The sequence below is a fragment of the Camelus bactrianus genome, chromosome 30 (genome assembly GCF_048773025.1).
Source record: "Camelus bactrianus isolate YW-2024 breed Bactrian camel chromosome 30, ASM4877302v1, whole genome shotgun sequence".
NCBI classification, from domain to species: domain Eukaryota; kingdom Metazoa; phylum Chordata; class Mammalia; order Artiodactyla; family Camelidae; genus Camelus; species Camelus bactrianus.
In genome coordinates, this window is record NC_133568.1 from 19,687,064 (window position 1) to 19,714,544 (window position 27,481).

Genomic DNA, 27,481 nt, shown 5'->3' on the forward strand with positions numbered 1-27,481 from the left:
ATCACTGACTGGCACCACTGGAAGAAATGTAATATTCTGGCTAACAAAGGTATTCTGATTAAATCAATGTAATTAATGGAACAGGAAACGAGTGGTCTGGGTTACAATGCTTAGCCCTCTTTCATGCTCATGGTAGACACAACAGACTAGATTTGTTTTGGAACTTTAAACCTCTGAGCCAGACAGGGCCTGAGAATTTTCATTATCGAAGAGATCCAGGCAGAGCTTAACCAACAATTAAAGTCAGTGAACAATTTGAACCTATCTGCTTTTTTTGTATTTATATACAAATATAAAATATATGCACATTTTTTGGTTCCCCTATTTTTCATTTCTCTTTTCACCATTTCCTTGTCTTGTTTTACCACAGTAGAAACCTTAAATATACAGGAGAAACACTCCTAATACTGCATAAGTAATTTTTAAGTAAGTACATTTAAACACAAAATTGAACATACACTGCTTGACTAGAACCTACATTCCTAAAGTGAATACCTTTACATTTTAAAAGTGTGAAAAAGTTATTTAAGGATATATTAGGTTGGATCATATGAAACTGATGTTTTTGTATGCCAAAAACTACTGAATTAAATTTTGGCAATTTCATATGGTTCAACAGATAATCACTTATCTTTTCTCTACTCGGTTTCAGCACCTTCTAAAGAGAAAAGATGGAGACTCGCAGGAAGTACACCTTTTAAGCAATGTTATTAATTTGGGTGGGGTCACAGACATCTTTCAGAATCTGAAACTCTCTCTAGAAAATAAACATAATCCAAATCTTACATATAATTTCAGAAAATTCATGAACCCCAGAAGCTCATCTACAAACCCTCTAGAGTGGTACAGAGCCCCTGGTTAAGTATCTGAGCCTACCCCAAGGGATCTCAGATTTTTCAACTCATGGGAAGCCAAACACTCAGTCAAACTGTAGTAAAAAGTCCCCACCCCTGGACTCACTGGGGTTTGGAGGAAAAGGTACCAGGAACCAAGAACACATGACAGAAAAACAAATTATTTCAAAACATTTGCCATGATCCAGTTCTCTGTCCATCAGACACCACACATTTTAGAATATCGTCCTAGAAGTCTTAAAAATGGAATCACTGGGCCAGAGAGCACAGGCATTCTTTGAAGATAAATTTTCCAGTTTCATACAACCCTTCTCGTTGAGCTCCCTCTCCTTGCTCTGATCCACTTTGATTCCTAAAATACTGATTTCATCTTCTAATGTACTTTAAATTGATATGGGTATCTTATTGTCTACTTCATTAATTCTAAACTACCCGGACTACTGACAGCTCTCTCCTCCTATTCTACTTAATTTCCCACTTATCCCAAATATATACCCTCAGCTATAAAACAGTTAAACTCTTCATTCTTCACTGATCTTGCATTCTCATCTGAGTTATTGTTCATAAAGATCCTCCCCTCTCTGCTATCCAAAATCAAATCTTCATCATCCTTTATGGTCCACTCCAAATCTCACATCACACCATCAGCACTTTAGTGTGGTATAATGATCAATTTATTTCTCTTCAATTAAGTTTTAACCTCCATGTGGGCCATTAATTATTTCCATTAATATCAATAATACTTAGCAAGGTATAAAGCACATAAAATGAATTGATAAATCTTAACTGATTAAAATGCTATCAAAATATTACAAAACCAAAAAAGGAAGAAAAATAAAAGAATATACATTGTCATTCTTAAAGTACCTTACAATTTGCTATACTAAATAAAAAGATGAAAAAAAGGTTTGTCCAGACTAAATTACTTAAGCTAATTTGTGTTCTCAAGTGAAGACTTAAAAAAAAATGAGAGAAGAAACATTTTTAAAGAGAAATATTTGTTAATTACATTAATTACAAGTTATATATGAAATATTATGTTATATAGAGAGGACTTAGGCAAGGAAACCAGATCAGTGTAATTCATATTTTTCTAAGTGAACTGTTTTAAACCTTGGGACATGCCAAAGTTTCAAAATATGTCTGGAATTCATCAAAATGTTCCGTACAAATCTCACTATAGCATTATGACATTAAAGACTCATAAACTTGTTCCCTATGCATTTTTTGTTAGTTTTCCATAAGTTGTGAAGGGGTGCAAAATAAGTCTTAGTATCACATATTTAAAACAAAGAAGTATTATGAGAAATGAAAAGTCAAGAATACAAGGTGCAGTATTTTAAGCTCTATGTAAGAAAGACAAAATAAATAACAACAACAAAACAAGGGGGGTTGGCAAAGGAATAATCATAGGAATACCACATACACACTAAAATGAGTAAAGGGGATCTGCATGTGGCAACACGGATCATAAATCTTGAAAATCAGACAGAATGGAAAAAAAGAGAATTATTTTTTAAACTTGGTAAATTTTAAAAATAGGGCTTCAAGTATATGACACCATTTTATTTCTTTAGAAAAAAAGAGGATCCAAAGAAATATTGTAAAATGTTAACGTTTCTTAAACCTGGACTATAGGTACAAGGATTTTTGTTATATTCTCTATTCTTTTCAGCATGCTTGAAGAATTCTGTAATTAAAATTTAAAATATATTAGCAAAAGGGATATATACATACACATACATCTGTACACTTGATATATATAGACAGATGCATAAGAAGCTGCAACTTTGCCTCCAGGAAGACTGCTAAGACTGGAACACAGGCACGGGAACTTTTTATTATCATTTGTGAGATTTGTGTTGTGACTATGTATTATTTTTCCAATCACATTTTACTAACTAGGTTTTTCTTAATTTTAATAAAATAATTAAAACATTAAAATTTAACCATAGTTTCTGGCTATGATGGAGAAGCTTAAGCACAGCAATGCTCCCACCAGGAACAATCAGAAAGCTTGATAAAACAAAATTAAAAATAAACTTTAAGGTACTGGAGAGCTGCTGAGAATTCAAGAATTGAAGGGCTCAGACCCTAGAGAGAAGGAAACCACAGAGAAGTAATCCAGGATTCTACAAACTGTAACCCTTCGGGCATCCCTACACAAGGGAGAAGGCTGAGAATCTGGGCATCTGTAATGATATGCAGTCATTTCAAAACTACCAGACTCAGCAGCGGGACCAACTGAAAAGGACAACAGAAATAAACTCACAAGCAATATGGTTATTGATGGTATCAGGTATAGACTTTAAAGTACTTGAGGTTAATATATTCAATAACAAAGAATAAGACAAATTTCGGCAAATAACTGGGATCTACTTTTTAAGTAAACGGAAATGGAAATCCTAGAATTGAGAAAAAAAAAAGGGCAATATCTGAGATTAAGAACTCAAAAGAAGTAAACTACACAAAGCAGAAGAGAGATCTGATGTGCCAGAAGATAGGTCAGTGGAAAATATTTTCCTTGAACCTTGAAAAGCAGCCAGAAAAGACATTAAAAAAGCCAACCAAACATGTCATTGTGAACAGGAGTATGTATATATGTAATTGGCATCTCAGAGAGGGAGGAGAGACAGAATTTGGCAGAATATTTGATGATAGTGGCAACACAACCTTTCTACAGAGTAATTTGTATGAAAAACTTTCCTTCATTGACTCAATCTTTCATATTGAAAATATCAAATTTTAAAAGAATCTGTTATCTTAACTAAAAAGCAAAGAGAAATAAATACTAATTGTGTACACTTCTTTGTAGTGATTGCTATTGTGCCGTCTGTTTTCCAGTTATTTGAACATTGTAGACTAACCTAAATCATGTTTTAGGATTATCAAGAATTTCATAATCAATTATTCAGGGTGAGCTAGTGTTTGGAGGGTGAAATCGCCTTAAAATGCTGCCATTTGAAGTATTGTATCTTCTTCACTCAGATTTTTATTACAAAGTTATTTCACTTATATTTACACATGACATTTTAGAGATACCTAATGGTAGCTACTCCATGCCTTTTCAGAATGTCTATTTAAAGAAAAAAATATATTAAGACAAAGACAAAAAAAGCAAGATAAAAAATTATTTCTAGAATAATTTGTATTTCTTTAGACTGACCAATGATGTAGAATCATATATCATCTTTCATGTCATAATAGAGTAAATGAACATTTTCCTATGTAGGTGTGTGATGTATGAAAGTTCTTTTTTTTAAAAGAAGAATTTCAGGTTTGAAGCAGAAGATTGCATTTTTAGTAAACAATAAATCAGATAGGTGAAGTGGTAGAAAGATTCACATTAAAACCAATATTGAAATTTGGGCTAAGGAAGGAACTTTACTCCATATCAGACTAAAAGAAATAAATATATTAAAGAGAACCAAAGTATCTTTTATCACTTTAGTAGAAAATACATTAAAACATTTTGTTAAAGTTTATTTAAGTTCCCTTAATTTATATAATGATTTTTAAATAAAATATAACAGATGTTTTGGCTTCTATTGGCAAGGTATAATAGCTCCTTCCTATTCATTTGTTTGCAAAGTATCTCTTAAGAGACTTATTCTTTTTTCATTTAATGTAAATTTTTTCTTTGAATGTTTTTCTTATCTTACTGTGGCCTCTATAGTACATAGTTTTCAAATTCAAAGTGTTTTTCCTCCTAGAAGGTACTTTCACACGTAGCCAAGCTTTTATGCCTCTTCCAGTCGTGTAGCGCCACCTGCTGGTCATTCCTTAGCATAGCATCAAGGTCCAGCAAACTGAATTTTAGCTTTGAGGGTTTTTTGAGCAATTCTATTCGTCATAATGAATATTTCATGATTTATATTCTTTCTTAGAGGGCTCTAAAATATCAAAGATAAAATTTACTTTTTTTAAAGAATAGGATAAAATAGAAAATTCAGTTACCATATGAATCTACTGGACCCTTTTACTAGTCTAAGATAAGATCTTAGTAATCTTGTTTTTCCTTTGTCTTGATACATTTGCTATTTCATCACCTTAGGAACTATTATATTATTCATCAATTATTCATGCTAGAAAAGACTAAGACAATGGAAGAATGGTTAAGAGATACCATTAAACTAAAATCTAGTGATGCTGGTGAAATTGATCATGTATACAAGTAAAATCTCAAGACTGAATTTTCAGCTGTCAATATCTTAGATAAATTTTCTGAGACTTAATTGATTAGTGAATATATTTCTAAGAAGAAAAAGGAAATAGTATTTATTCAAGAGAGAAGGACTTCATTGAACAATTCCTTGTAACAAGAATCTGAGCTGTTTTGCAAAAAGGATGTGTGACGACAGTATTCTTCCATTTTTATGATGTTTATGTGCCAATAATTACTTGATACAGTTTCTAAGTGGACAATGCTGATATTAAGTGTATATATAAAGGTAACTGGAAGGAAAGAGATGATGCAGAAATGGAACTCACTGGATTAGAAAAAAAAAAAGAGTCCATTGTACTCGGATGATAAATGACAACTGTGCTTCCTGGTACACTGAACATACGTCATAGGAAAAGCAGGATACTACTCATAATAGACATAAAATATCCAGGAATAAAATAATGAGAAACACATATTGTGGGGGGAAATGATAAAATTTTGCTTAGGGACGTAACAGAAGATAAAAATAAATGTTGGATAATGATGTTCAGTACTGTAAAAATCTCAATTCTCCCCAAATTGCTTCCTAAATATAGTGTAATAACCAAAGAATTTTTTTATATAACTCAACGGGATAACTCTAAAATTTATAGCGAAGGATACATTTTTTTTATCTGTGCCCATAACTTTTATGATTTTATGATCCATGCCAACGATTAAGATACCTATTTTTCATTTCTTTTTTAACATATGTTTTATCAAAGCAATTTATACATATAATTTTTTTAAAAACCGAAACAGTACAGAGGGCATAATGACAACCAATACATCTCCGCCCTACCCTTCTCAGCCCAGTTCCCCGACCCAGAGATAAAAACTTTTACATGTGTCTGATTTTTGTTATTCTGGTAGTTGCCTTCATTTTTCTTAATAATATGCTTTTATTACTATTTCTTGACTTGATGACCTGAGGCACCTGCTGTTGGCTCCCCGCTGAGCCTGCTCCTGCTGTCTCCTACCTCAGCATGGTTTATTACTATTTTCACCTCCTCTGTTGGCTATGTTGGTCACTATTAATCTAACACCTAAACCTCTATTTCACTCTCTCCACTGTAGCTGGAATCTCCACATCCTATTTTATGAGGACAACAGCACCACTAATATTCCATTTATATTTCTTTCCCCCTCTGCCTCCCAACCTGTAGCCTTATACATTGTCAAGGTTGGTAACATTTGCATTCTATTCTATAATCATTATTAAGTCCTCCTTGCTTTGTCTAACGTTTGACTCTAAAAGCTGAAAACCAATGTTTACATTATTATGATTATCCTTAAATACTGTTCATTGAGTAGCAACGTTTTAAGCAACAATTAAATTTTCTCATCTATTTCATTGAAGCCTTGATCTACATGCTAATATTCAAGTAAATTTCCTTTCTTATATGCCCAACAATTGTTCAAAATCATGTCACATCTTAGGTTGCTTCATATTTGAAGTACGCCTTCTTGTACAGTTTGAAATGTCTCCCTTTCCCTGAAGTGTCCGATACACGGGGGATGAAGAAATGTATGCCTTCCAGTGTTACCTCCAGCTTCTTGCTAAATCCATATATTACTTAAAATTCTCTTCATTTCATTTGAGGTTGACTTCCTATCCTAATGTGGGGGATTTACCTCCCATTTGGATCATTTCTGTACAATTTATCATTCTGTAAATTTTTAGTTGCATTTCCCATTTTAAAAAAATGCATCCTGTACTCTTTCTCATTTTGTAAAGTTTGTGCTGCTTTTTGTTTTATGGGTACAATATTCTCAGACATTTCTGAGGATTTTAGTATTTTTAAGCTCTTTTCTGTTCCTTCAATGATCTATTTCCTCATCAGTCAATCTTGGTTTTATCTTAGGCTTTTTTGGTCATACTGCAGGCTTTCGGCAAATGGTGATTTTCAGCCAGTCTGAGGTAGGGTGGGTGAGCCAGTGGGTGGGAATCAATCATTCTGTTGGGCCCCCAGGTGACACAGAGCTAGCAGTGGTTCTGCGGGCAGATGTTGAACATGAAAGCAGAAGTTCATGGTCAGCCCCTAGGCCAAGTGGACAAAGGTGGGCAGTATGCACACAAACCCCCTGCAGAAGAGTGTTTCCATGATCATTCTTTCTAAAGTAGCTGAACTAAAGTAACCCTCAGTTACTTTCAATGTCCTGTGTATTTCCTTCAAACGAAGAACTGATAATATATTTCTTGTTCATTTATTTATTTATTTTGTTGCAGTTTGATTATACCACTACATTATAAACAAACAGATGCATATGATATCTAAATGATATAATATGGTGCAAATTCCAATTGATAAAGACTTGCCTTCTAGTCTTTATATATATATTAGGGACACTCCTCAAAGATAAATTCTACCTTTGACATATATAATTAATTTCATATGATCATAACTTGCAAAATCCTAATTTTGCTTTGTTTTTGCTCTCCTATACACACACACACACACACACACACACACACACACACACACACACAGACACAAACACAGACAAGCATACAATCACATGACTCAGAGGGCAACAGTTTCCAGTTTATGAATACCACACAACTGCTACATAAGTTGGCAAAAATAATTCCAGTGAAGTCATTCACTCACATCCCTACCAACCAGATTTCAAACAACTTCTACTTATTTTGGTCAAGAGCAAAATCCTCCCTAATTAAATGTGAATCCCTGCTAATTGCAAATGAAGTCCAAGGAGATTGAGTAAAGCCACCTACGTCAGTGGTGCAGAGCTAGGTTTGTGACTCAAATTTACACATTCCAGTTCAAGGAAAATACATCTTTCCAGGATTTGGAACGACAAAATCTGCTGCCCACCAAAATCTGCTCTCTTCTTTGCCCAAGGAGTTGCCAGTGTTTCCCAGAACTGTATCACTAGCCATTTCCTGCCACTTTCCACATTTTCCCTGGAGCCTCCTAAATGTGTAACAGTTTCAACTACCATCTTTATGCCGATGGCTCTAAAATCTTCATAACCAACTCTCATCTCCATCTTGAGATCCAAGTCTCTCTTCCTAACTAATTAACTGGTATCTTCAAATGTAAGTTGAACTCAGTAACATTCATCCTTGCCTTGTATAGCAGCCCTTCATTCTTCTATAAGCCACAGTGGCATGAACATCTTCCCAATCAACCGAGCCAAGAATCCCTACACCTTTCCTGTCAAGTCCTAAACATTTCCTATCCTAAATGTTTCCTGTATCTCTGCTTCCCTGTATTTCCTCGACCAGCCATTCAAAGGTATGCAGCATCTGGTTCATTATTTATAAAATAATAGAAGAGGCTTTCATTTGGGAGATTGCTCTAAAGTATACAATAAAGAAAAAGTTCCTAAGTAACTAATCTATCGGGTCAAGTATTCAAATTAATTAAATACAAACTCCTACAAATTAATTTAAAAAAATAAGAAACTTACTTAAATGGTGTAAATAAAAATGGTAAAGTGGCTTCTTTTTTCTGAGTCATTTTCACCTGGGAACCAAGTATGAAAATATTTTATATTATAAATGAGAAAAAAATTAACTAATTTCATTTTGAAATATAAACATCCATGAAAATGGTTCTTCTGAGATAGTTAACTACTTTGAAAATAAACGGGATATTGTGTTACTACTATATTATTTCATAAATATTTAAAGAAAAATTTAACATTATCGTACCATCATAATAAGTTGATTATTAAGCACACCAAGCCTGCAAAATGACATACTCGAATGTAATTAAACTATACTTTTTTAACTCTTAAGAAACAAAATAAGTCAAGCTGCATTAACACTATCAAGAATAACAGAAAGTTTCAGTTAAACGGTCACTTCTTTAAGTTCTTAACACATATCATAATGTATATAGAATGACAAGAAATATTGCAACCTCTGATACTACTTCTACGGGGCAAACTCCACTGATAAAGACTTGTTTGAGGTTTTATAAGCATATGTGGTAGGCTAACAACTAGGGACTCTCCTCAAAGGTAATTCTCCCCCCTCAGACTGATTCATGGAACCTGATGTGAAACTTTTTTACACTATTCAAATACACAAAATTTAAAGATAATAAATTATAGAAAATCACTTTTTAAAACACAAAATCAAATATTTTCACTTAATATAGTCAATTTAAAAACTAGCAGTGTCCATTTTTGTGTGCGGTTTCGTTTTACCTTAAACTGTTCAAGAATCTGTACTGCATTGGTAAACATGCTCTCTGCCTTGAAGAGATCAGTGCTGTTTAATATATCCACAGGAAGGATTCCCTGTAAATAATAAACACCGGGTTAATATTAGTACCAACAAAGCTCGGGCTATCCTTATACAACAAAACAGACTTACAAAGGAAGCAATAGAGAAAAGACATAATGGACGAATAAATTCCGAGAATAATTAAACAAAAAATCTTTTTAAAAACCATAACTGAAATAGATGTTCTATTATTTTCCTCATGAAGCAGATATAATAAAGTAAATAAAGCAAAAGAGATGAATTAAATTCAACAAAACCTGACATTTGTTGAAAGATTACTGTATGGTAGGCAATGAACTAAAAGCTGTTGCACACACAAAAAGGTACTAAGGTGGGCCACAGCCAGCATGTTTAAAATTAGAAGAAAAAAAAAAAAGGATATAATAAGCAAAATGGGAGTACAAATGCCTAGTAAGAGTAAGCACTGTTTTGTGAAACTTTTGTTTCAGTTTATACACACATACACACATACTTAAGACTACAGGGGTCATATTACTCAGAGTTCTGAGGTTGATGACATTATTTTTTTCCTATTTATTTCCTTTTTTTAAAATTGAAGTATAGTCAGGACAGTAGTTTTTTTTTTTTAAGTTTGATTTGAAGAGCTAGTAAGAAAGGCTGGTGGCAATGGATATTTTTTGTTCTCTAGCTGTTCAGCACCCAGTTCCCATTCTTAACAGCATTTCTATCCTATGCTGAGAAATCTCCCCGTTAGTGTAGCACAGTGGGTCTCTAACGGGGCCCTGACTTCCCTTACTGAAGGGCAGACAAGTAGCCCAGGCTGGACCACTCCAACGGTAATAAGCACTGGAATCTGACTCCTGAGAGTCAGGGTGCAGAGAGTCCAACAGGTGTAATGCTGCCGCCCCCTTCTGTCGGTGCCCTGAGCAGACCGGCCCTGCCATGGGACAATGGTGAGATTCTTCCTCCTGAGTTTCCATAGCACCCTTGGCTCCTGTTCATTTCCCAGCCTGGGTTTTCAGCATCCCTTTGATTTAGCAAACCACCAAAATCTTTTGAATAAATTTCCTTTAAATGGATTCAGTTTCTGCTGCTTAAAATAAAAAAATTACTTACTCCTTTTTATCACTTAAAACTAACATCCAAAGATAAAAATCTATATACATTTAAGAAAATAAAAGACTTTAAAGAAAACTTATTAGGCTTGTGTTCCAGATTGTACATTATAATACATACATAATTATGAGGTGTTACACGTTCAGAAAGAAACATAAAGGAAAATACAGTCTTCAATGTAATCAAAGATTATTTAGAGACACATAAAAAGTAAATTTTACTGAACAATAATTTTTTTTTTCTGAGAATCGATAAGAAAATTTTATTCCTTACCACTGAATTAAGAGGAAAGGGAACTCCAATGAGACAAGCCATTAATGGTGCAATGTCAGCCTACAAACCAAAAAGTTCAATTCTAAGAAGTCTCCAGATATCAACAAGGAAATTAAATAATTTAATGCAACTATATTTTGAAAGATAACCATGATGTTCATTATAATCCATTACCTTCAAATTTTATTTAATACACACGAGATACTGATCTCTAAAAATGTCATTTGCTAGAGGCACATGAATTTATGAAAAATTAAATTTCAAAAGAAACCACTAAGAGCCCCAAATATAAAACATACTAGTGTCAACAAAAAGCTAACTTATTCTAGAAGCTAAAAACTTGACCACTTTATGTAACAGTATTTTTTAGCATTAATGGAAAGGATGCCTTAAGTAGACAGCAAAATAGCAACAGTAGACTTTAACTGGAGAAATATATATATAAAATAAATATATATATAAAAAATATATATAAAATAAATAAATAAAGTATGTATCAGAAGGAGGTTGGTTTGCCAGCCAGGGAAGTCCAGAAAAGATATAAACCACACAAGAGGCTCTTTAGATAAAACACCTCAAATACTGTTTGAATAGCCATGTTAAAGTCCAATTTCCAGAAGAGTTGTCCATGCTTTCTGTCTCTGTCGCCTCACCTCCCCATCGCTCCTTAGGCCGCTCTAACTCTTTGTCATCCTGTACACTGTTCCCCCTAGAGAGCTAATCACCTCCATTTCTCTAAATCTAATTGATTGTTTTTATATTAGTCTTTGTAACTTTTCAGGCAGTGAAGTGCTTGGATCTCAGAATGCCCAGTTTCAAATACTTGCTTATGATCTCTGAGACCTTGGGCAGGTTATGTTCGGTTTCCTTATGAGTTTAAAAAAAGAAATAAAAGTTTCTCCTTTAACAGAGTTACAGCAGAATCAAACGAGACACAATGTATAAAGTACCTGGGACATAACAATCCTGCACTAGCTGGTGGCTACAAGTGCTGTTGTGATGGCTAATTACCTGAGTTCTCAGCAGCACTGTGCAGACCACCCACTTCTGGGCCCCTGAAACACTAGTGTCTCCAACTGAGTGTCTCCAATCTCGCTGTGGCTCCTTTGCAGATAACCTTCCTTAGTTCTCATTTAAAGTTGGACTTTGGTTCCAGGCCCTCAATTCTTTTCACCTTTTACTATCTGAATCTCTTTACTAAGTACCACCCAATAGAAAACTGAAAACTCTAATGGGCTCCCAATTGCCTTCTCTCCTTCCCGTAGAATCCACTGTTGGCCCGCTCTGATCTGCCCTCCATGCTGCAGCCAGAGGAGGTCTTTCACAAAAAATCAGATCATGTTACTCTCCAGGCTTCAAACACTTCAAGGGCTTCCCCAAGCTTTAGGATTCAGTCCATAGGGCCCATGAGGCCCTGTGTGGTCTAGTGTTTACCTTCAGCCTCACATCACACCACAGTCTCTGTTGCTCTGTACCCTGCTTTCTTCAAGATCTTCTGTAATGCCATGTGCCCTCTGCCAGAGCTCTGTGCACGTGTTGCTCCTCTGCCTGGAAAGCTCTCAGTCCTCAACTTCTCAGGAAGCCTTTGCTGACCACACAGTCTACCAGATACACCCACTCTATGCTCTTATGGCTTCGCAGGGCCTTATCACAGCTTAAATTTTACATTTACTTGTATTTATCATACCCCTATGATAAAATTTATCTTACCCCTAAACTATAAGCTTCCCAAGGCAGGGACTGTGTCTGCATTGTTTCTGTGTTTACTCATCATTTTATCCCTTACACAATGTTTAATGTTAATGTGTTAATGTTCCAACGTTTTAATGCCAATGTTGCACAATGTTTAAACATATTGCAGACACATAACACTGTTGGCAGAAGGAATGAATAAAGAAATTCTTATCTAATGTAGGAGTGTTCAGAGAGCAATAGCTGAGTCTATAGTCAGTTTTTGCTTATGACCCAGTCTGGCTGTAAGTAAAACATGTTCTTGTTTTATGGACTTCAAGTCGTTCCTATCCTTTTGACAGCGATTTTTATTGCAAATTAATAGACTGCTATCTGATTCTATACATTTTCATTTGCCTGGGTAATAAGCATCCACCCTGAGAGAAGAGACCATTTTTAAGATGTTGAGGAAGAACAGGCTTCTGTAGTCACAGGCCTGAAAATGAGGTCCTAGACCTTGGTTTATTCACCACAGCAGGGAATGTCAGCTCGTGAGGTAACCTGGAGAAGGTAAGATACTCCTGCCATTCTGGAGGCCACATACCAATGATGCCATGCCTTCCACAAATAGTGACGATGGCTGTATACGCAGCATATCTTCAACAATGAAAATTCTGTGCTTTATATTTACAGATAATGTTAAGGGTCTAACTTGATTAGGTCAGCCATGTATTTTCTTATAATGTAAGGTTTCTGGCTGAGTAATCTATACACTCTTGTCACTTTCTCTCCATTGCATTTGTAAAAATTCTGGGTAGAATTAAAGACAAAACATGTGTCAATAAAAAAGAAACGGTAACTGACATTTAACAGGAAAGAAATGCATAAATGGGATTTTACTAGAACTGTGCTTAAAGTAACTAAGCAGGGCAACCATGACAAGAAATCACAACAATTTAACAGGCATGCAAGTTTCAATTTGTATAATAATTCTCTAATTAGCCAGTATTACTTGGAGGGAGTCTTCTTTCAGTCTTACTTGAGGCTGCTTTTTTCATTTTGCCGAAAGAAAGATTACTTGGGGTTAAAATATGAGCACTAAAAGGATTTCCCTTGGTAACTGAAATGTTTTAGAAAAACCCTTTAACATCATTACTATTAATACACTTTTTTTTTTTTTTTGTCTAAACTTCTTCTTTTGTGGGGAGGGAGGTACTTAGGTTTATTTATTTATTTTTAATGGTGCTGAGGATTGAACCCAGAACCTCATGCCTGCTAGGCATGCACTTGACCACTGAGCTATATCCTCCCTCCTTTGTCTAAACTTCTTATAGGAGATAATATTAAATTTGAACATGATTAAATTTAATGAATACCTGATTGACATCTTGCCTCTTCCAGTTTTCCAATTTCCATTCTGAAATACACAATTAGACACAAAAGCTGATGATAAGAATTTAAAAAGAATAAATAATTTTATTGTTACAAGTGGTCGATGCTTAGTGGAAAAAAAAGTACCGGAAATTTTAAGCCAAGTATGAACAAAAAGGATGCTCAAAAAGGCAGAGCTGTTAATTTTTAAAACTAGAACTTAAAAAGAATAACTGAAAAGTAAATACTTGATTTTTCTGTGATGATTTATCAAATTTTCAAAATGCTCATTTGGAGATAATTATTTCACAACATTAAAAGGCTAAGGAAGGAAAGACAGAAGTAAAAGGCACAGTGGTAACAACTGTCAGAGTGACTACAACTAGTCACAATCTTGTTCCAAGGAATTATCAAGGCAACTGATAGTCCATTAGTCAATCCAAGCTCTTCTTTTTTCTGTGATGGCAGCTGCTTGCAAAATACTTGAAACTGTATACTCCTACCATGCTAATCCCACATAAGAAAATAGTGCAGAGAGTTACTATTAAAATGCCTCATTCCTCTATCTTTCCATAAATTCAGAAATTTCAATAAAGTAATCAGAACAAATGATTCTGAAACTGTCTTGATTTTAAGACTCTTTGACTTTAAGATGTATTATCAAAAAGTGTTCTAAGATATTTTATGATGAAATTTCCTTATTTAATAAGGTGATAAAAGTTTAAAATATAATCCTGATTCTACTAGTCAGCTACTAAGAATTCACAATAATCCCCTGATAAGAAAAAACATGTACATTTCCTTTCTTTATAACTTATGATACTTAATATTCACAGGAGGAAAAAGTCATTCTTTCTGTAGTGATTCTTCAAGTCGTATGGTTCTAAAATGTTGATTCACTGAGAAATCAAATGCCAAAATAAACTTCTGTCTCCTAAGTATAAGCATACTATTTAACCTGGCTTCTATTTAGACCCAGTCTAATCCATTTAACACAGAGCATAGGAATACAAAATGGTTCAGCTGCTTTGGAAAGTAGTTTGGCAGTTTGCAAAATATTAAACATAGAGGAATATGTGACCTGTTTATTCCACGTCTAGGTATCTGTCCAAGAGAAATGAAAACACATGTCCACACAAAATCTTCTACACAAATGTTCACTGCATCATTATCATAATAGCCAAAATGTGGAAACAAGACAAATGTCCATAAGATGATTGAATAAAATATGGCATATATATATACAATTTATTATTCAGCTTATTTATAAAAAAAAAGTAAATCACTGATACATCTACAACATAGATGAACCTTGAAAACATTATGCCAAAAGGAAGAAGCTGACACAAAACACTAGACAGTGAATGATTCCATTGACATGAAATGTCCTGAACAGGCAAACCCATAGAGACAGAAAGTACATCAAAGGTTGCCAGGGGAGTGGGAGAGAGAGGAATAAGGAGCAATGCCAGTGGGTGAGAGTTCTCTGGGAGGGCGATGACATGTCTGGTAATTAGACAGTAGAGGTGATTGTACAATCTTGTGAATATACTAAAAAAACATCCAATTATACACTTCTAAAACATGAATTTTATGGTATTAGAATTATATCTCAATAAAAAAATAAATTCAAAAATAAGAAAGTGCAAGAGAATTCTATTATACAAACCCAAAAGTCTTCTACGGTAGAAATACCTTAACACAGCTGTGAGTCCAAATCCCTGGAGAAGGTTTCAAAAAGAACATTTCTAGGCCAGACTCATGGAATCAAAATATCTAGTGACAAGGTCTAGAAATCTGTAATTCCCTTTTAATTGGCATTTTTAACAAGTGCTTTGGATGAGTCTGACGCAACTACTCCAAAGAAAGGCATCTAAGAGGAATTAATTTTGTTCAACTAGTTAAAATTTTGGAACTGTAAATAATATCTTACCTTACAAAATAACCAGAGCTCCAAAAAAAAAAAAGGAATTCCTTTCCATCATGAATTAAGAAGCAAGGGAGGATTGGGTGACAGAGAGAGCCTTCAAAAGTGCTAGAGACAGAGCAAAATCTGTCCAGTTTTGAAATATCAATTGTGACACATGTGTGATTTACCTGATTGACAGTCTTTGCACGTAAGAGTTGAGTCAAGGTTTAATCTAAGTCCTAGAATAATAAGGCTTGTGGAAAAAAGAATAGTAAAATTTATACCTGAACTTCCAAGGAAAATAACTAACACTGTCTATCTTAAGCTGAATATTAAAAACAAACAATATGAACTATATAAAAGTAATACATAGAAATAGTAATGGCACAAATATCAAAATGAAAACTATAACTTGAAAAGTAATTTTTTAAAGTTAAACTTTGGTTTTATTTTAAAATGTCACCTTTATACAAATAATAAAGATAAATGTTTATACCTTCCAAATATGTATCATCAAATTTCTGAGCTGACACTTTTTGGGGATACTTGATTCCAGCTCCCCAAGTCACAAAAGGAGTACAAGTCTCTGAAGGATGACCAGCCCCATGGAAACCTACAAGAAAGATACAAAGAGCAGTAAGACAAGTATATAAGAACTAGCTTATGCCTAAATATTTTTTAAAACTTAGTTTTGAAGAGTTGATCCATATATAGCTAATTCTAGCCACCACACTCCCAAATGTTTGCCTCTCTATATAATAATTAGTTTTAAAATATTCCCAAAGCAAGTCTGAGCATCAACAACAACCAGGCAAAAACAAACGGCAGAACATCCGTTGAGCGACTATGGTTGAAAGAATAATAACAATAAAACTTGGAGAAGCTGCCACCAGTGTAGCACCAAAGGCGAAAGAACAGGGAAAGCTCCTTTGGGGAGTAACCACCCAAGTTTGAGGCAAGCAGTCAAGGCAAGGTCACCTCTGGAGAGGATGGCAAAGTCTCTAAGTGCTTGTCTTCCAGGCCACTCTGGCTGGTATGGCCAAAAACCCTTTATAAAGTGGACCCAGCTCATCAGAATTCTATATTGTGATTTGGGGACCCAAACTTCAGCTTTGCCTTGTTTTGCTCTCTGTGCACACAGTGCATTTGCCTTGGGAATCTCACGGGCAGGACAGGCTCTCCTAGGGCCGATGTGCAGTAGTCCTAGGTCCCTTGGTAATACCACCTTAAACTCACCCCCTTTGCCATCACATACAGCTAATTCTAGGTAGATAAATAATAAGTATTTTTGTTTTCTCCTCCATACTTTAATTTCTCATTTTAAATGAGAATGTATTCCTTTTATAGTTAGAAGAAGGATTATATATGGTCAGTCTTTTTCACACTAACATCTTAAGCATACTATTATGCGCTAGACACTCTGCATATATTAAGACATCTAATCCTCTCCCAACATTGTAAGATATCTGCAAGCTAGACTTAATGCTACTTTAATCATTAAGCATTAATCACTTAGAGACAGACTAACCCCAGTCTGTCATTCCATGGTCAGAGGTAAAGATAAAGGCTGTTTTCCCATCATTTCCATAAAAATCCTTAAGCATGGATGTAATTTCTTTCACTCCTTCATCAACTATTTTAATGTTGTCCATATATTCCCTGTTAAAAAAGAAACAGAAGAGCAAATTAAGTTACATTAATTACATTGATTTGGAAAAATCAAATTTACTCAACAAGCACTTACGACATTCAAAGTCAGTAACTCATGAAGTACTTTTAGATCTCATCTTTAATGTTTAAATCACAGCTCTTTAGATTGTTAAAAATAATTTTTTCTCCTTTTAAAGAAGTAAAAAAATCTGAAATAATTTTCAGAAATGGTTTTTAAAAAGATACTGATTAGCAAATAAATTTTAATGAATGCCTCTTAAATCTCAAATGCAATAATGATGACTTTCAGGCTCATGCCTCTCATAATGTAAACGATATTGTTCTTGCCACATTAACACACATCACTGTTTCAAGTATAGAATATTTGCATCCCTTAGAGTGTTTGTGATATAAAACATTACAATATACTATAATGTTTTGAACAAACTATATTTAAACTTTCCATACAGTTGAACAAGGATGGTTTGGTGTAAGTTCTTGCACTTGAAACAGTGCATTGCATTAAAGAAGGGAAGCGTGAGGTATTCATTACCAGCAGCTAGCCAATAGGCTTTATAGTTAGTTAGAGTAACATAAATCAAATTCAAAGTGAAGAATAAAAGTGTAATATGAATTCTTCCTCTTTCTTACAGTCTGCGACAGTGAGAAATATATTTGCTGTTTTACATAAGGAATGCTAATGAAATACAGTATACAAAGCTTTATACTCTAGATACAATTCTGGTTAAATGGAATAAGGAATAGGTAATCATATCTTTTTGATATAAATATTAACACCACATAATGTTTTCTTATTTCAAAATTTACTAAAATACTCTAAAATGTAAGTTTTTTTATCTCTGCCTTGATAAATGAAGAATATGGAATACATGTACAGGATATATTTTACTTACATTAATGTGCAGTCTAGTCACAGCACATGTGATGTTAGCCAGTGTATCATACTACATCTCATATAAATGAGAATTTATCCTACTTTGGAGTTATTTAAAATATAAGTTCTATTGTGATAATTACAAAGAAAACATTATAACATTTAAAAAGTTCAAACAGAACAGGCGTTTCCCTAAAACCATGAAATTAAACACAGTATTAAAATTACCTCGATGATGGTCGGTGAGCATGTCCATTTGTATCTATTCCTAATAAATGTAAGAAAAAAACTATTTTTTCTTCATTTAGTTTAGAAAACAAAGATTGGTTGTTTCTGGCAGCATGAAAGAATTCCTACATGTAACAAACCAGTTAAAACATTTTAGTTCATTTATTTTATTTAAAAAGTAATTCTGATGAAAACATTTAATTAAATTGATATATCACTATAAAATTAAATTCTCTTATTTTGTTTACATTTGTCCCACGACCTACCAACACAAGTACTTGTCAGTCCAGATATCTATGTTCAGATAGAGAGGGAGTTATTTTCCATGTTATAATTAGGCCAAATAAAAAAAGGTTTTAGAAAGGGGATCTTGACTTCATGAAGCTCTCATAACATTGAATAAAATACAGCAGACTGAAGAACTATTCTGACAAGAGCCAAAAATAAAAGCAGTGCTAGAGGCAACAGTTTAAGAATGCTTTATTGTTTTAAAATGTTTTCATGTACTTCTCATTGTCCCATGTGTGACCACCCTAGTCCAATCACAGTATCTCTCCTGGAACATTGCAGATGGCCTCCTATTTCCTTTGTCCTGAGACTAAAGGCTGTTCTTCACATTGTATGATAGAAAAAATGTCCACTTAATGAAATATGGTTCCAAAATGATTAATTTCATAATGACAAACTGGATTCATAGAGCCCTCTAAGAAAGGGATTCATTCTGTACTTACATACACATGAACATGTAAACAGGTACTCGGGGAGAGTACTTTTAAATAAGCCACCAGTGGGGTAAAGCAAAGAGAAGTCATGGAAGACTTAATACAGGAGATGCTTATGTATATTTTACCACAATTTTTAAAAAGTGAGTAGAATTTGGCATATATTCATAAACTGTTTGGCTAGAATTAAGCATGAGTCTTTGGCTAGGATACAAAGTCCAGGTAAGAACCCTGACCCCCCTCAAACCCGATCTCAGACCTTGCTCTAGTCAGTGTTCCTGCCATGCTAAACGCCCCTTCTTTCAGTTCCCCAAATCCCTTATGCTGGCTCTTCCTTTGGGCCCAAGTTTACATAATGCTGTTGGCCTGAAACACTCTTCTCCACATGCAATCCAGATCCATCCATTTCTTAGTCTCCTATACTCCTCCAGAGATTATCTCAAAGCTCTCAGGAAAGCCTTCCTTGAACTGCTAGTTTAGATCAGAATCTTCTGAAGATACATTCTTAGTTCCTGTATTTCCTTTACACCACTTACCATTGTTGATGACTTCATATTTTTGTTATTACTTGATTAATGTACATATCTCTAGCATATTTAATGAAGTTGCAGGAAAATCTTTTTTTCTAGTCAGTATCATTCACCAACATTAGTAGTGTTGAAATAAAGAAAGGAAAAAAGGCATAAAATCAGGCCAGCCACTACCGATTGCTGCCAACCCACAAGAAATCAAATCCATGATTTTGGAGCATTTTTAGCTATGTATGTGAAATTAGAAGCCAAGAGCCTTTAAGCAGATGCTAGCATTAAGTCGATTATATTGAGAAATGATAGCAAAGTAATTTGCTAATTATTTTTTAAAGAGATTCTATTTAACTTGAAGGTTTTCCCATTTGACAAATGAAAAAAGAAAATTTCAAGGAGAAAGATACTGATAAAAAAAAGCCCTACGGTCTATCAAAGAATATATTGAGCACTTAATTCCTGCTAAGTAAATACAAAGGAAAATGCAGACACATGCTGACTGTTTACAAACTAACAAAAATGACTATATAATGGAGAAGTCCATAACGTCAGTTCAAAAGACACTACTGGTAAAAAGAATCATTAAGTGTCAATCAATGAATGCTTCTTACAAGAGATGAATTGTGAGTTTTAATTTGGAGATGAGAAACAATGGATAGAAAGGAGAGAGACAATATCCACAGCTGAGATGAAAATCTCACAACGTTTGAAAATACAAATTCTACTGGATTCCTGGTGAAACTGTGATGATTTTCACTATCAAATAGTCCAAAAAAACTCTATTTCTAAAAGAAATTCAAGCATTTTATTATGATTAACTTATTAATTTGTTTTTGCTTATTTAATTTTTCTTTAAGGTACAAATTGTTTTAAACATCTACTTTATGTTATAATAAATGCATTAGCTTTGAACAGCATTTTTCAAAAGACTTTCATGCAAATCACATGGTCCTACTACTTGTAAGAGATTGGTTCTGTGGTCAACGAAAGATCAAGAAGGTTCACCTAGGATGATTTAGCAAACTAGGAATGAAATGCAGGTTTCCTGAATCCAGTCAAGAGTTCATTTGACTCTCGAAACACAGAATTTAAAGGGTTAACTTAAAAAATTTTTAATTCTATTAATTGGTTATTGTAGAATATGTAATTTCTTAGAATCCAGTCTTTTAAAAATAGCATGCTATAATAAAGAACTTTCAAAGTTCATACAAATAGAAAAAATTAAGACATATTTACAAACAAATCAATTTCTAGTTACAGTACATACAAATATGTGTGCTGTAGATAAGCCACTCAATAGCACGTACCTTCATATTATCAAAAACCCAAGTGTCCAGTTTTGCTACATCCTGGGCACCAAAATCCTCACTTTCAGCATCATAACTATATGTATAAACATGGTTTCCACTAGCACCTGAGAAGGAAATTTGAGAGAAAAAATTTAATGATCTTTTAAACTGTCACAAAATATAAAATAATCACTTAAATATTTCTGTGAGCAACCAGAATTTGTCATAAAGCATTTTGAATTATGATGAGGAAGAGAAAGATGGGAGGAATAATTAACATTTGTTTTCTGTGCCATGGACCAAGGTTTGTACTTTAACATATGCAATTGCTTCTTGTTCTCACAATAACATATTCTAATTTTACAAATACACTACAAGTGAGTTAATTAACCTGAGAAAGTCACAGTGCTAATTAATAAACAATAGCACAAAAGTAAACACCAAAGTTTGTCTCTCTGTAAGGGTTAAACTATTCAAAGAATTTGTGCATCTTAGTATGGTACAATCTAAAACAGATGACATCATTTGTTTTGCACAATTCTCTAACTAAGAAGAAAATTCAAAAATTTCAATTATTTTAGTCATAAAATATGTGCATTTTTTTCAATATAAAGGAAAAAATATTGCTTATTGCCAAATAGTTTGAAAGGGTCAACATATATATTAATCTTATATATATGTAAAATTTTTATTATGAATCTAATCATTTTAGTCAATTTCTGAGTTAGATGGGCTCTTACAGGTCATAAGGAAGAGATATAACAAAATAAGGACAATATCTTATAACATCAGCTCAGCTATAATGACATTATTCCACTGCTCAGCCATTCTGATTCTCAGATTGTAAGCAAAAATCTGAGTGGGTCTGTAGGTTACCATAAGAAATGGAACAGTCCTATTGCATTGTCTCCAATTCAGGCATTGGTCCTGTCCTACCAATTATAGCCAGAAGTAGGAAGGTAAGTTTGGTAAGTCTTAGCAACTAAATACAGTCTCACCACCACCAGTCCCCCCAAAAGCTTAACTGCTTTCCAAAGAAGGGAGCATATAAACGGTAAGCAGTATGAGTTTTCCGACCTGCCCTACATAATAATGTTCTATGAATATTGTACAGAAAATTCTGAATATTTATTTTGCTTTCATGACATATAATAATCTTCAACAATTTCAATTATTACAATTACACCCATGGCTAAGCGTAATGTTACAACATCTTTTCATTAAGTGAAATGACCATAATGCTCCCACTTACAAAGCATTTAATGACATAAAATTCAAATGGACTCCAAATGATTTTTTAAAATAATGTAAATGGATTTTCTAATCAAGAGATGTTCTAACGCCTGCAGATTCATGCACAGAAACAAATACTACAAATACAACAAATCCAAATGGCATGATCTTGAATACATGAAAATAGGAGTTATAAATATGAATTTTAACATTTAAATCTTTACACGAACATCTACTAACTTAACGGTAACCTATCAAAGTAAAAAGAAACAGATATCAACACCATCATCATAATGAGGAGTTAGCATCATAAGAAGCATTTTGCAAAATGCTTCACATGAATTATCTTATTTAATCCCCCAAAACAAACCTATGAGATAGAAATTATTATTATTACCACATTTTACAAAAAAGAAAACTGAAATTCAGAGAAGTTATCTAACTTGTCCAAGATTAAAAAAGCTGTTAGATATTAGAGCCATATACCATGTCATCAAATCCAAGGTACGAAAAACTGTATAATGTACAACATTTCAAGTACAACTAAGGAAAAAATCAAACTGACATGTCTATCCATTGCAATACCCATCCTTATTTCAGAGATGTTAAATATGAAAAACATGTATTTCAAAATCAATAAAATATAGTAAGTAATATATTTTAAATTACCATATTGATTTATTACCTATTCAGCATCAGAATTAATATAATCAATGACTCCTACCTTTGGCAAACATAGCCAAGATATCTGCGCTTCCCCAGCTCCATGTGTACTTGGTTTCATTAATAAGAGAATCAAATTCTACAGGATTTTCCTTCCATCCTTCAAGTAATTGAGAAAAGAAAGTAAACAATAACAATAGTAATAATACATGGTGAAGTATTAGTATAGCCTCTAAAGAAGTATTCTTCAAATAATGACAATGAAGATTAACTGCAGAACAATGCAACTCTAATAAAAGATTTCATTACATGTATTATACCACAATTCTTTTTTAAAAAGTTTACAACAGATAATTTACTTCTTACTAAAATATAGAATCACATTCGAACTTTTGAGAGTTAACATCAAGGAAAACCATGGATCCATCCAATCATATTCTTTCAATAGCACAGGATGACAAAAGACTAAAGCTTAATTTTTGAATCAATCCCAGTGTGTGTTTCTGTGAGTTAGACATGCTAAAACACTTGTCAAAAGTATCTCAAATTAGACTTGACTTTATGTTATGATTCCGTGTTAAGGAGGCAGCATTTATGCAAAAAAGTTTTCATTAGACCAAATCACCTAAATAGACAATACCTTTGGCAACTGCACTGACATCTTCATAAAACCCTGCTATCAGGGCTACGTGGCCTGGCCGAGACTCAGTTGGCACACGCGTATGCGATATCCCCCAGCTGCCCTCATTCATTATGATGTTCCTAAAAGATATTTCAGACAAATAGTTCACAGACTATGATCAAATGCTCTGTTAGGCTTTGGAAAAATATTATTACAGAAGGAATGCAATCAAAAGAGTCAGCCAAAATTTAAGAAGGAATCTTTCTGATCCCAGCTGAGCCCAGTCTGAGACCTCTCATCAGTTTGATTCAGCAGCATAAGTGAGCCCAGGTGAAACAAAGAACCACCCAACCACTCCACAGAGTCCTAAGATAAAAATACATTATTATTGTCTTAAAGCCACAAAATACTGAAATGGTTTGTTACCTAGGAAATAACTGATATACACAATACTATTTTGTCAATTTAAATGTTATTAGGTGTGATGATGGTATTATGGTCATGTCAAAGAAAGTCCTTGTTCTTCAGAGATACACACTGAAGTGTTTAGGAGTGAAGTGTCATAATATCTTGCTTTCCAATTATTCAAGAAAAAATAAAAGTTTAAGCATGTGTGTGTATGTTTGTGTATTGAGAAAGAAAATGCAAATATGAAAAAGTTTAAAATGGTTATATCTAAATCAAGGATATACAGATGTTCATGGTATAATCCTTTTGACTTTTCTATAGTTTAACTTGAGTTTTCATCTCTCCACAACAGCATTAGGAAGGGCTTTTGAGGGGCTTGCCACAAGTCAGAAAAAGAACAGTTGATTGCAGGAGCCCCATAAGTTCAAAAAATTAAACATTTCTTTTCAAAGCCAACAGAATTCAAAATTACATTACATAGTGATATAGACTTGGAAGGGCTTTATATATTTTATAGATGTATTTTGAGTTGAAGTCTGTATTTTCTAGTTAAACACCATTGTAATTGTCAATTCAATAATATTTATGCTTGTCATTACTTATAAATTTAACAGTCTTATTTTATAAAAATAAAAGATAATATAGTGAGTTGTAAGGCAGGTTTCAGAAATTAGGACAAGTTAGGCCAGCAGCTAAGGTTATTCATTTCAATTCATCAGATTTCAACTTCTACAGGACGAGAAATAACTCATAGAAGGAAATAAACCCGTTGATCTCTAAGACAAAGGCAAATGTACACGTGCCCTATTCTCTTTCTCATCATCCCTCCTCTACCCAACGTGAGGTAAACAGTATTAGGATAGAGGGGAGGGTATAGCTCAGTGGTAGAGTGCATGCTTAGCATGCGCAAGGTCCTAGGTTCAATCCCCAGTTCCTCTGTCTAGATAAATAATCCCCAGTACCTCTGTCTAAATAAATAAACCTAGTTACCTTTTCCCCACATTAAAAAAAAAAAAAAGGATAATATTTTCCAGAGATATCTTCATACCAGTTGAGATGCTTACCTAATAAATGGTGCCCTAGGATTTCCATTTTCATCTAATTCATAAAGTTTATCTGCTCGCAGGCCATCAGCAACAAACAGCACTAATCTTTTTGCTGGGGGAGGCAATGGCGTAAACTGAGGGGTCATTCCATGAACCAAAGGAGATGTAAAATAAATGTCAAAGATGGAGGCGAAGAACACAAAATGTACGAGCAATCCCAAAATAATGTACAGCAGCATATCCAGTGTAACTAATTAATCTTCAGGAAAACTGAAAAGAGGGAACAAAATTAAATTTGGGTAAGCCTTAATGCAATCATATATACTTTCACTTATTTTGATGACTACATATGGACTGAATAAATATTTTAAAGCATTACATGATCCACAACTTAACCTTCATTTATAGTGGTGACAATAAGAATTATTTAATAATGAGATAATACAGAAATAAAATATATGATAAAGTACACTCAAGCAAAAAGAAAAAGTTCAAGTGTAACAAGTAATTAGAACCAATAAACTATAATAAATTTAAGCGCATACTAAGCTTATAAAAACTAACATAGAACCAAAAACCAAAGAAAGATTTAAATGAGTCAGGGTTCAGTCAAGACAAATCCTGTAAAAAAAAAAAAAAAAAAAAAAAAAATATATATATATATATATATATATATATATACATACATATATAAAACTCATAGTGCTCTTTGGTTACCCATGGGACAACCATTGATATTCTCAGAATTTACCATTATTTAAATGTGCTTTTTTAAAATTTTATTTTTGGTTATCAGCTTAGGAGAGTTCTAGCTTCTTTTGACTGTCACCAAATTGAACAGACAACATGTATTTTGTCCATACAGTAGAATTATAGGAAGGGGAAAGTAGTTAAATTTTCCGTGTTTCAAAAGATTTACATTAGGGAACTCTTAATCTTAGTTCCCTGAACCAATACAAAAAAGCAGAGGGTTAAATTCATTCATTCAGTAAAAATGTTCTATGCACATTTCAAGCGTATAATTGTGTGCCAGGGTACTACAGGAACCATCAAAATGATACAGTCACAAATATGATGAGCTTACAAATACTTAGGGAATGAAAACTAAGCAATGTAAAACATTTAAATATCATAGTTAAAGTATACTATTAACTGCCAAAATCAATGGGAGTCCACATGGGAGTGCTTTTCAAGCCAATCTGTAATTTGCTTTTGTTGGTGAATCCCCCCCCAGATTAAAAACAACAACAAAATACTTTAACTTGTCCTTCTTGTAATGTAACTGCATTAGTTACACATAGTGATCCTCAGCTGAAAAACACCAAGATGAGTTAATTTAATTACAGATATATCTTATTCTTTCTGGCCCTAAAATTACATTATGAAAGGAAAGCGTGGCAAAAAACTGAACACTTGGTAAAAAAATCTTGCCAAAATCAAGCATATCATAAAATAATAAAATAAAATAGAGCAAATGGTTAAATTATGGGCTACTTTTTTCCTGGGAGACTCAAGAGTCAACTAAATATCAAAGATATTCCACAAATTATTAAAAATCCCTTACTGAGTAGATGTTATTTTGTAATCTAAGGCAACACCCTCAGAATATGTATTCTCCTTTTTCTGATATATATATTACATATATATATGTGCTTCAACTACACGGCAAACACCATCTTAATAATGGCAATCTGAATATAAAATAGTATCACTGAGGTAAGTCTAGATATATAGAAAAATTACCTATAATTCTACTATCTAAAGAAAAATCTGTTAATAGTTTCTTCTAGTTTTTTATCCCTTCTACATTTTCACAGAGGCTCACAATTTTATTTAGATTTTTTCCTTTATTATACATTAACATTTCCCATTAAAAAAAAAAAAAAACCCATCCCACCTTTTCCTACACATCATTTACTATTACCACACTCTCTTCTATCTCATCTTAATTTTCCTGATCACCCCCATATTGTTAAGCACTGAGGGTTTTTGCAAGTTTTCATTATTATAAGTGTCAATGTGATTTATCTAAATTTATATGTAATTTTATGTTAACTTTTCAGACACTTCACAGTATATGCATAAGATACTTGTAAGTACAATCACTGAATCAAAGGCTATGCACATCTTTAAGGCTCCTAATATACTACATATGGAAACAAGTTTTTCAGTTGAATACTAATTCTGCTAATGATAAATTAACTTAGACACTTGCAATATATTTTTCTCTTGTTTATCTCACAAGCCCTCCTCCAGAAAAAGCCATCACTTCAAATACACACAGTATAACAAACTACATTTGAAGAATTAAAAAGGAGACATTGAACAGAATATTCTAAATGTCAAGATTTCAAACATAGAAATTATTATTAATATCAGTGTTTCATGAGAGGCGGGTATGGTCAGCTTTGTCAGATACACTCAAAGACTGGAGTAAGAGCAGGGCAGCAAAGAGTGATTCTGCGGCTTTTAGTTCCTGTTAAACTTACTGAGAAAGTTCAACAGAGTAGTGGGAGGTAAGCCCCATTAAAGTGCCTCTTTGGAAGTGAATGGGAAGCAGAGGGAAGAATACAGCTCTCTGGGA

General features: G+C 33.5%; 1 protein-coding gene across 3 annotated transcripts in view; it reads right to left on the bottom strand.

Moving 5' to 3' along the window:
• The window catches only part of PIGN (phosphatidylinositol glycan anchor biosynthesis class N), an 88,182-nt gene that overhangs the window by 51,184 nt on the left and 9,517 nt on the right, over positions 1-27,481 (bottom strand). For 2 of the 3 annotated variants that reach the window (XM_045521463.2, XM_010961284.3), the window contains exons 3-13: positions 24,916-25,167; positions 23,462-23,583; positions 22,883-22,981; positions 20,944-21,050; positions 18,391-18,515; positions 17,146-17,276; positions 16,114-16,230; positions 13,714-13,754; positions 10,667-10,726; positions 9,238-9,330; positions 8,494-8,549 (exon numbers count right to left, since the gene is read on the bottom strand). In XM_045521463.2, coding sequence (XP_045377419.2) covers positions 8,494-8,549; positions 9,238-9,330; positions 10,667-10,726; positions 13,714-13,754; positions 16,114-16,230; positions 17,146-17,276; positions 18,391-18,515; positions 20,944-21,050; positions 22,883-22,981; positions 23,462-23,583; positions 24,916-25,136 — 1,172 coding nt within the window. In that variant the 5' untranslated portion in view covers positions 25,137-25,167. The remainder of the gene's footprint in view (positions 1-8,493; positions 8,550-9,237; positions 9,331-10,666; positions 10,727-13,713; positions 13,755-16,113; positions 16,231-17,145; positions 17,277-18,390; positions 18,516-20,943; positions 21,051-22,882; positions 22,982-23,461; positions 23,584-24,915; positions 25,168-27,481) is intronic. The other variant, XM_045521464.2, reaches the window with a different exon arrangement.